Source organism: Bufo gargarizans, chromosome 10, assembly GCF_014858855.1.
Source record: "Bufo gargarizans isolate SCDJY-AF-19 chromosome 10, ASM1485885v1, whole genome shotgun sequence".
NCBI classification, from domain to species: Eukaryota; Metazoa; Chordata; class Amphibia; order Anura; family Bufonidae; genus Bufo; species Bufo gargarizans.
In genome coordinates, this window is record NC_058089.1 from 19,341,405 (window position 1) to 19,351,055 (window position 9,651).

General features: G+C 46.1%; 1 protein-coding gene across 1 annotated transcript in view; it reads left to right on the top strand.

Moving 5' to 3' along the window:
* The window catches only part of MAPK8IP1 (mitogen-activated protein kinase 8 interacting protein 1), an 85,414-nt gene extending 79,374 nt beyond the window's left edge, over positions 1 to 6,040 (top strand). The window contains 4 exon segments of the mRNA XM_044270190.1: positions 1,105 to 1,224; positions 3,594 to 3,664; positions 3,762 to 3,860; positions 4,730 to 6,040. Of these exon segments, the coding sequence (XP_044126125.1) occupies positions 1,105 to 1,224; positions 3,594 to 3,664; positions 3,762 to 3,860; positions 4,730 to 4,802 (363 nt within the window). The 3' untranslated portion in view covers positions 4,803 to 6,040.
* The last annotated feature ends 3,611 nt before the right edge of the window (positions 6,041 to 9,651 follow it).

The following is a 9,651-nucleotide window of genomic DNA, read 5'->3' on the forward strand; positions in this document are numbered from 1 at the left end:
TCGGCATCTAACCTTGCCTATATACCGATAATGCATATAAAGCGAATACTAGTATGCATCAGGTACTAGTATGCATCAGGTGCCGGGATCGGGGAAGAAGCGCAGCAAGCACTTCCGATACTCACCCTCCCTGATCTTCTTTGATGGGGCCCACGCTGCACTGTCCTGACCCCGTACAGCGTCAGGACGTAGTGCGCGCACTATGACCTGACACTGCACGCTGCCAGGTGACAGTGCAGCGCGGGCTGGAGAACACAGGGGAGCGAGACGCCGGACCCGGAGATGAAGAGCAGCCGCGGCACAGGAGAGGTGAGGAGTTTTTTATTTTATTCACCTGAGGTCTGATAGGGGTTAATAAAGGTCTGATCTGAGGTCTGATAGGGGTTAATAAAGATCTGATCTGAGGTCTGATAAGGGTTAATAAAGTCAGTAAGGATCTGTGAACTTTCAGGCCGATAGCCAATAATTTATACCAATATTTTATATCTCATAATCTATATTATATTAGTTGGTAGTCACTGAGGTGGTGGAAATTGGCATTTGGCACTAGTATATTATAAATTGACTACCAACTAAGGGGGCTTTATTAATTTATAATTTACATTTATAATATACTAGTGCCAAATGCCAATTTCCACCACCTCAGTGACTACCAACTAATATAATATAGATTATGAGATATAAAATATTGGTATAAATTATTGGCTATCGGCCTGAAAGTTCACAGATTATTGGTATCGGCTCTAAAAAATCAATATCGGTCGATCCCTAATATTATTGTCCGCATTACGGACAAGGATAGGACTGTTTTATTAGGGGCCAGCTGTTCCGTTCCACAAAATACTGAATGCACACGGATTTCATCTGTATTTTTTGCAGTTCCGTGTTTTGCGGACCGCAAAATACCTAGGGTTGTGTGCATGAGCCCTAGAAATTAGTCACTGTACCAAGATTATGAGCCAGGGCCAGGGAGCCCAAAACCTGTTTTTAACATGGCGGATTAGCTCATATATTCCGTATTTAATTACTTTCCATCTCTGCCATTTCTAGGACAAAATGTTTTCATTGTTATCTCTCTCTGCTGACGTCATCCTTTTATTTCAGATTGCTATGTCTCGTCGCCTTACTGTGCTGTCAAACCCGCCATCTAGCTGTGTACTGGAGATCAGCCTGCGGGGGCTAAAGATCGCAGTACATGGGGAAGACCCTCATGACCACAGCCAGGTATTGTGCCCTCCTGTACTTTATCCGTTCATCTGCTCCAGCTCCTCCATTACTTTATAGAAGTTTATGCAGCATATACAGAGATCTGTCCACACAGACCCCAAAACAAGGTGACCGGACCGTATTTTAGGGGGGATTTAGAGAATGATTATTTAACTAGACTTTTTGGTTTGGACTAGGTATGACCAGGGCATAGCTGGGTGCCACAGGGAAGGGGCAGTGGCCAGGGTATTTTGATACAGGGCTAGAAAAAAAAAAAGTCTTCTTCCGGTTAAGAAAAAGCCTAGTGATGGCTCTGTGGTCTGGCATAACTGTCCCCAAGCCGCCAGGGTAAAGGGTACTTTCACTCTAGCGTTAAAGTTTTCTGGTATTGATTTCCATCATAGGGGCTCAATACCGGAAAAAAATGTTTCAGTTTTGTCCCCATTCATCGTCAATGGGGACAAAACTGAACTGAATAGAACGGAACGCTCCAAAATGCATTACGTTCTGTTTCGTTTCGTTCCCAGACCGGAGAGCAAACCGCAACATGTTGTAGTTTGCTTTGCAAAGTCAATGCAAGTCAATGGGGACGGATCAGTTTTCTCTGGCACAATCTGCCACATTAGAAAACGGATCCGTCCCCCATTGACTTTCAATAGAGTTAATGACGGATCCGTCTTGGCAATGTTAAAAATATGTTAAAGATAATACAACCGGATCAGTTCATAACGGATGCAGACGGTTGTATTATCAGTAACGGAAGCGTTTTTGCTGAACCCTGCTGGACCCAGTAAAAACGCTAGTGTGAAAGTAGCCTAAAAACAAATAACGATATAGCAAAACTTGGATTGATAACCCAATTAATGCACAGGGATAATGCACACAGTGATGCCACAATAGTTAGATATGCACACAGTGATATCACAATAGTGGGATAATGCTCACAGTGATGTCACAATAGTTAGATATGCACACAGTGATATCACAATAGTGGGATAATGCTCACAGTGATGTCACAATAGTTAGATATGCACACAGTGATGTCACAATAGTGGGATAATGCTCACAGTGATGTCATGATAGTGGAATAAGCAGGCAATAGTATTCGGCCGGTTCCCTAAGGTTCTCCACATCCGGTTGTTAAAATTACAGTCGGATCGGAGAACCATGTTACCGGCTGAATCCCGATCTGGTGCTGGAGACGAGCGCTTGCATTCCATAGTTTAGCTCCTTAGGCTTTTTAAAAGTTGCGTGGTATGTGTGTATAGTGTATATATGGTGTATGTGTGTGTAGTGTATATATGGTGTATGTGTGTAGTGTATATATGGTGTATGTGTGTGTAGTGTATATATGGTGTATGTGTGTGTAGTGTATATATGGTGTGTGTGTGTAGTGTATATATGGTGTGTGTGTGTGTGTGTAGTGTATATATGGTGTATGTGTGTGTAGTGTATATATGGTGTATGTGTAGTGTATATATGGTGTATTTATGTGTATGTGTGTTGCATATATATGGTGTATGTGTAGTGTATATATGGTGTATTTATGTGTATGTGTGTTGCATATATATGGTGTATGTATATGTAAACATGTGTTATGATGCTACGTGAGTATGGAACCTGTTGTTAAAAATTTGAATCCCACCCCTGGGAATAAGGCACACAGTTTTGTCACAGTAGTGGTAAAATGCATGGAGTGATGTCACGACGGTGAGATATGCACACAGTGATATCATAATAATGGTATAATGCACAATGATGTCACAATAGTAGGATAATGCACACAGTGATGCCACAGTAGTGGAGGAAATGCACACAGTGATGTCACAATAGTAGGATAGTGCACACAGTGATGATTCTGAGGGCCCCCCCCCCCCCCCCCTTGTGTATATAGGACCTTAAAGGGCATCTGTCAGCAGGTTTGTCCCTATGACACTGGCTGACCTGTGTTGGTCCCATGTTCATATGTGCCCGCATTGCTGCAGGATGCAGCAGTTGCAGAGAGCAGAGCCTCTAGGTGTAATGGTAACGCCCACGTTGCTCCTAGAGGCTCATTTGCAAATATCAAAACATCCTTTATCTCAGCAATGCCGGCACATATGAACATGGGACCAACACAGATGCCTTCAGCTGCCAAGTGCACATGTAACAGGTCAGCCAGTGTCATAGGTACAAATCTTCCGACAGATGCCCTTTAGGTGCCAGTTTTATTAGGATTCCATTATTGTCAGAGCTTGGGTCCACTGGAGGATCCTCTGATACTCTGGTGGTCCAGTCCGACCCTGGTCATGACAGTCTGAAAGGTGCAAGCTAGCCCAGGGTCTCCTCACTGTATTTAATGTGCTCATCACTTCTCAGAAGGTTTTCCTATCAACCTCTCCCAACAGGTGAACACGTGCAGCCATTTCTTCCAGTTAAAGAACATCTCGTTCTGTGGGTACCACCCCAAGAACAGCAAGTAAGTAAAGTGTGGGGCTTCAGAATGCAGAATCTCAGGCCTTCGCTTCTTCTCCTCCTCAATCTCCTGCCTCACCCGTCTTATCTCCTTTCTCCAGATATTTCGGTTTTATCTCCAAGCATCCTTCAGACCATCGGTTTGCTTGTCATGTATTTGTCTCGGAGGAATCTACCAAACCCCTGGCAGAGTCTGTCGGGTAAGTGTCTAGATTTCCTACAGGACTGGCAGTCAAGGAGGGCAACAAGGACAGTTACCCCAGGGGCCCTCAGATCTCAGGGGCTTCCAAAAGCCCTCCGTGTATTGTAAAAGAATTTCCTTTGTTCCCTATACTAAATGGAAAGGGGGACGCTCGGGGGGTCCTCCAATTCTCACTGATGGGACTTGTATTAAAATTCACAGCCTAAATGTGCGCCCCCTAGCTGAAATCCTTATAATTGCTTCCATATTTGAAACAAAAACACATGTATGACCATAGTTGCCAACGGTCCTGAATTTGCCAGGATTGTCCCAAATTTTCAGAAAACAGTCCTGGCAAATTTGGTCTGAAAATGGGTGGGGTTAATGTTAATAGGTGTTTCTGGGGGGAGTTTGGGGGCGTTTCCATAGCATACATGCCCCAAATATACTGAATACAATGGTAAGTATGTGATCCCAGACAATCCCCAAAAATGTGTCTTGTTCCGACGCAAACAAATGGGTGGGGTTTATGAAAGCCCCGCCCATAAATTGGATTTATTGGGTGGGTTTGGGGGGGCGCTCCAGGGCATACATGCCCTAAATTTACCAGCTACAATGTTGGTAATTATGTAATCCCACACAATCCCAAAAATGTATCTTGTTCCGGCACAAAAATGGGTCGGGTTTATATAAACCCCACCAAGAGGTGGGCATTCTGGGGCTTAAATACCCCAAATTTGCCAACACAGATGTTGGGATGACTAGATAATTGACTGAAATCAGGGGAGATAACAGGCTATGCGATGTATGGAAAGTATTTAAAGGGGTGACGCTGTTTTATGGGGGAAAAAAGCTGACTCTTGTATTGATTTATGTTTTTTCCTATAGGAGAGCCTTCCAGCAGTTTTACAAAGAGTATGTGGAGTACACGTGTCCCACAGAAGATATCTATCTGGAGTAGCTACGGATTTCTAACACGGAAACATGTTCTGTGCATGGACTAAGCACTCGCGGGAGCAGGAAGCCGCCAAAATGGTGGAAAAAAATATATAAAAGTTGAGCTGGAGGCTTGTGCTCCTCTCTGCGTCTGCGCCCTGTGGGGCTTGTGAACTGGGTGTGTGTATGCCCGCCAAGGCCAGCAAGAGTTATGCCACCATATAACTTCCCCAATAACTTTCCCTCTACTTGGCTCCGCCCCCTAACCCCAACCGTGCATAATCAAGAAGCTAGGACTGTGCTCTCCCCCCCCCCCTATACACACTGCAAATGGAACAGGCCACAATGTACGAACGTGAGAGCGGGAGCGAACTAAATGAGGGACAGGGGGGGGGATGTGGAGTCCTTGCATGTCGCTGTACTGAGACAAGAACTGAGGTGACATACGAAAGGCGCTATCGATACTTGACGCCTATAAAATTTCTATAAAGACAGTGCAAGCAAATGGCTGTACGCACGTGACAGAGTTGTGTATCAGAAGTTTGAAGACACGTGACATGGGGACACGTATGTCGAGACACATGTGACGTGTACGTGTGTATGGGTTTAGACAGCACGTGTTCAGAATGTATATCTGTATTGAAAGAGTACTGCGCCTCATGTACCTGCACTGTCTCCAAGGAAGTGCCCTTAGCAACCAATCAGGTTCCAGCTTACATCGTCTAACCTGCACTGTAAAAAAGAAACATGGATTCTGATTGGTTGCTATGGGCCTCAAGGACACCTGTCTGTGACAACCACAGTCCACAAGGCCCGATGTACACCGCCCTGGATTGACCAGGTGCTTTACCGTGGCTGACGTTCCACAGGGCTTGAAAATGCTACTTGGTGCTTTTTTCTGAAATATTTAAGCCCACTTTGCTATTTGCTTTACTTAAAGTGGACCCGTCTGCTCCTTTGACGTGCCTGGTTTAGTAACTCCTCATATTTCCCAGGAAATAATCATCCTAAAGAATCTTTCTTAGAAATTAGTTATTTTGTTCCTCTGTTATTCCTCCTGGAAACAAACTAAAAATACTTTAACAAGTGGGTGTTATTTTCCTTGCCAGTGGGACGTGTTTCTGCACACTGAGATGGACTGTTCAAGAGGGACACACCCCAATTTATTCATACATTTCCTGGAGGAATAACAGAGGCAACACAACCCAAAGTTCTAAAAAGGGATGTGCCGGAATTGTAATTTCACAAGGAATACAAGTATTTAATAAAACATGGAGGTGACAGATCTATATGTTACTTTTGAAAGGACGCCACAACGATTATATATGGAACCAGTAGGAATAATAAACTGGTGTAAGCTGATATTTATATAAAGACATAGCCTGTGACAACCACCAATGAGAGGCTAACATATACCATTAAAGGGGTATTCCGCTTGTTAGAAGTTATCCCCTATCCACAGAATAGGGTATAACTATTAGATTTGTGGTGGTCCTACCGCTGGGACCCCCACGGATGATGAGAATGGGGCCCATACCTCCTGCAGCCCCCTGACATAAACGGAGAGGCCGGTCGGGCAAGTGCCGTACTCCCCTATCTCCAGAACTCCCTTAGAATTGAATGGAGCAGCCGAGTGCATGTGCAACTAACCTCTCTATTCATTTCAGGGGGGTACGGGCCCCTGTTCTCGTGATCGGTGGGGCCCCCAGAGGGGATCCGAAAGTTATCCCCTGTGGATAGGGCATAACTTCAAATAAACAGAATACCCCTTTAACATTATAAATGAACACTCCAGTCAAAAATGATAAATCTGCCATCCCTTTGGTACGTATATGTGTTCATTAGGCCCTATTCACACAACAGTATCCATTTTGCAGTCTGAAAATTGCAGATCAGCAAAATATGATGTAGTCCTTGTGCATCCCCATTGTAACACAAAACAGACAAGAATAGGACATGTTCTATCCAGGGGCGTAACGATCGTGGTCGCAGAGGGTGCGACCTGCGGTGGGAGAGGGCCTGCTGCGCTCTCATGTAACGTGGCCCGGCATTTTCACTGAACTTAACGCCAGGCCCCGTCAGAGCGCTCATCTCGCCTGCATGATATGCACTTCTCCAGCATCAGGCCCCAGCACTGCCACACTAAAACTACTCACAAATTAAGCAGGTGGGTGGAGCCTAACCTACGTTAGTCAGGCTCCGCCCACCTACTTAATTGGTGACTAGTTTTAGTGTGGCAGCAACGGGGCCTGATGCTCGAGGCCTAGAGACTGGAGAAGTGCATACCATGCAGTGAAAATGCTGGGCCCCGTTACATGAAGACTGTGGGCAGTCGGGAACACTACAAGGGGCTGTGGGAGGCACTACTGGGGACATTACTGGGGCAGTGGGGGACACTACTGGGGACATTACTTGGGGCAGTGGGGGACACTACTAGTGGCTGTGGGAGGCACTTATGGGGGCAGTGGGTGACACTACTGGGGACATTACTGGGGTCAGTGGGGGACACTACTGGGGTCAGTGGGGGACACTACTAGGGACTGTGGGAAGCACTAATGCGGGCAGTGGGCGACACTACTGGGGACATTACTGGGGGCTGTGGAGGGCACTTCTGGGGCCATTACTGGAGGCAGTGGGTGACACTACTAGGGGCTGTGGGGGGCACTAGTGGGGTGCACTACTGGGGGCTGTGGGGGGCACTACTGGGGACATTATTGGGGGCAGTGAGAGACATTACTGGGGGCATTACTGGGCGATCAGGGAACGGGGGGTGACAATTGCGGACACAGAGGGTGCGACCGGGCACAGCGTGGGGGAGGGGTCCCGATCCAAAGTTTGCCATGGGGCCCATAGCACCCCAGTTACGCCACTAGTTCTATCCCTTTTGTGGGGAAGTGCTGTCTGCATTTTTCACGGCCCTATTGAAATGAATAGGTTTGCATTCAATCTGCAAAAATTGCGCATCGGATGCGGATCAAAAATACGGTCATGTGAATGGGACCTTAGGGTGCACTCACAGGACCGCATGTATTTTGCAGTTTGCAAAAGACGGACATCGTCCATGTTGCATCCGTTTTTCTTTTTGTTGAATACATACGGTTGTATGAGTGCACACTTACTTTTACATGGTCCGGGATTATTTCCTGTTACTACATATTTTTCCACATTGCAGCATCTAGTGGAGGCTGACTCCATGACTCCTTGTTCAGTAAAGGAGTCCGCTGTATAACGAACCCTCAGTCCATATATGGCAGTGGGCGGTGCATACCACTAAGCCACTCCCACAGAGGTGAAAATGTAAAAACTGACAGAAATGATGCGTCACGGAGGCCGAGAGACATAAACCTGAGGTAATTTTACATCTTAACTTTAAGGGCTCATTCAGACGGCCGTATGCTGTCCGCAAAAATACTGAATGCTATCCGTTTTTTTGCGGATCCGCAAAAAAACTGATCCGCAAAAAAACGGATAGCATTCAGTATTTTTGCTGACCCATAGACTTCAATAGGGCCATGTCCTGATTTTCACGGACAAGTATAGGACATGTTTCATTTATTTTGCGGAACCTTGGAATAGAAAAGGGCCCCATAGAAGTGAATAGGTCAGCATCTAATCCGCAAAAAAACGGATCCGCATTTTTGCGGATAGCATACGGCCGTCTGAATGAGCCCTAATCGGACCCCATGATAACTGGTGTCCTGTTGGCGTCCTGCGGGGGGGTAGTCAATATTGTCAAATTATACAATTCCATCAGTGGTTATTTCTTATACCGTTTCAGGACAGCACCGTACCGTAGGCTTCGGCCTAGTAGGGGACTTCACTCTGTAAAGGCACCATTCAGGAAGATGAAATTACGGGAGCGTGTACAGCTCCGTGACTTTGGCCAAAGGATTCAATTTTAGTTTTTTGCCTGGAGTGACCCTTTAAATTCCATGAGCATTAGCATCAGAATTCTACATGACTGAAATATTTATTTCCTGGGGGATACAAATGTTCCCCTTCACAGCAAACAGAGATCTTGAAAATTGTGTTAAAGGGGTTTCCTGGGATTTTGATATTGATGGCCTATCCTTAGGATAGGTTATCAGTATGAGATTGGCGGAGGTCTGATTCCCGACACCGCCGCCAATCAGCTGTACAAAGAGGCCGCAGCGCTCGGTGGGCGATTAGGCCTCTTCCTAGTCCATGAGACCTCACAATAAAAATCACATGGCCTAGGCCAGGCATCCTCAAACTGCGGCCCTACAGCTGTTGTAAAACTACAACTCCCACAATGCCCTGCTGTAGGCTGATACCTGTAGGCTTTTCGGGCATGCTGGGAGTTGTAGTTTTACAACAGCTGGAGGGCCGTAGTTTGAGGATACCTGGCCTAGGCGCAGCTCAGTCCCATTCAAGTGAATCAGCCTGGGCTGCAATACCAAGCACAACCACTATCTAATGGACAGCGCTGCTCTTGGTAAGCTGTGAGGAGGCCGCAGCACACACCAGAGCATCGGTGAGCACCGCGGGAGCCATGTCTGCCGCTCTAGTGACTGACTGGGGGTGAGAGAAGCCACAGTCCGAGCCATACGGTCGTGTGCATGAGCCCTTACCCTGGTGATAGGCCATCAGTGTGAAAAGCCTGGAAAAACCCTTTAAAAACACAAGATATATTTGAAAATTGTAGAACTTTTCACTATACATATGGACTTGCTGATGGTTTCCCAATGTAAGTGGCGTCAGAGGTGTCTGGCACCGGCTTATAATAATCAGCAGCATATTTATGGGGAATTCTGGGATAATCCTTGACCGCCACCATTTCTGAACCTGGCCTATATAACTGTGAATGACTCCATGCTTTCTCCTGTTGTTTCAAAATTTGTTTGAAAGTGATT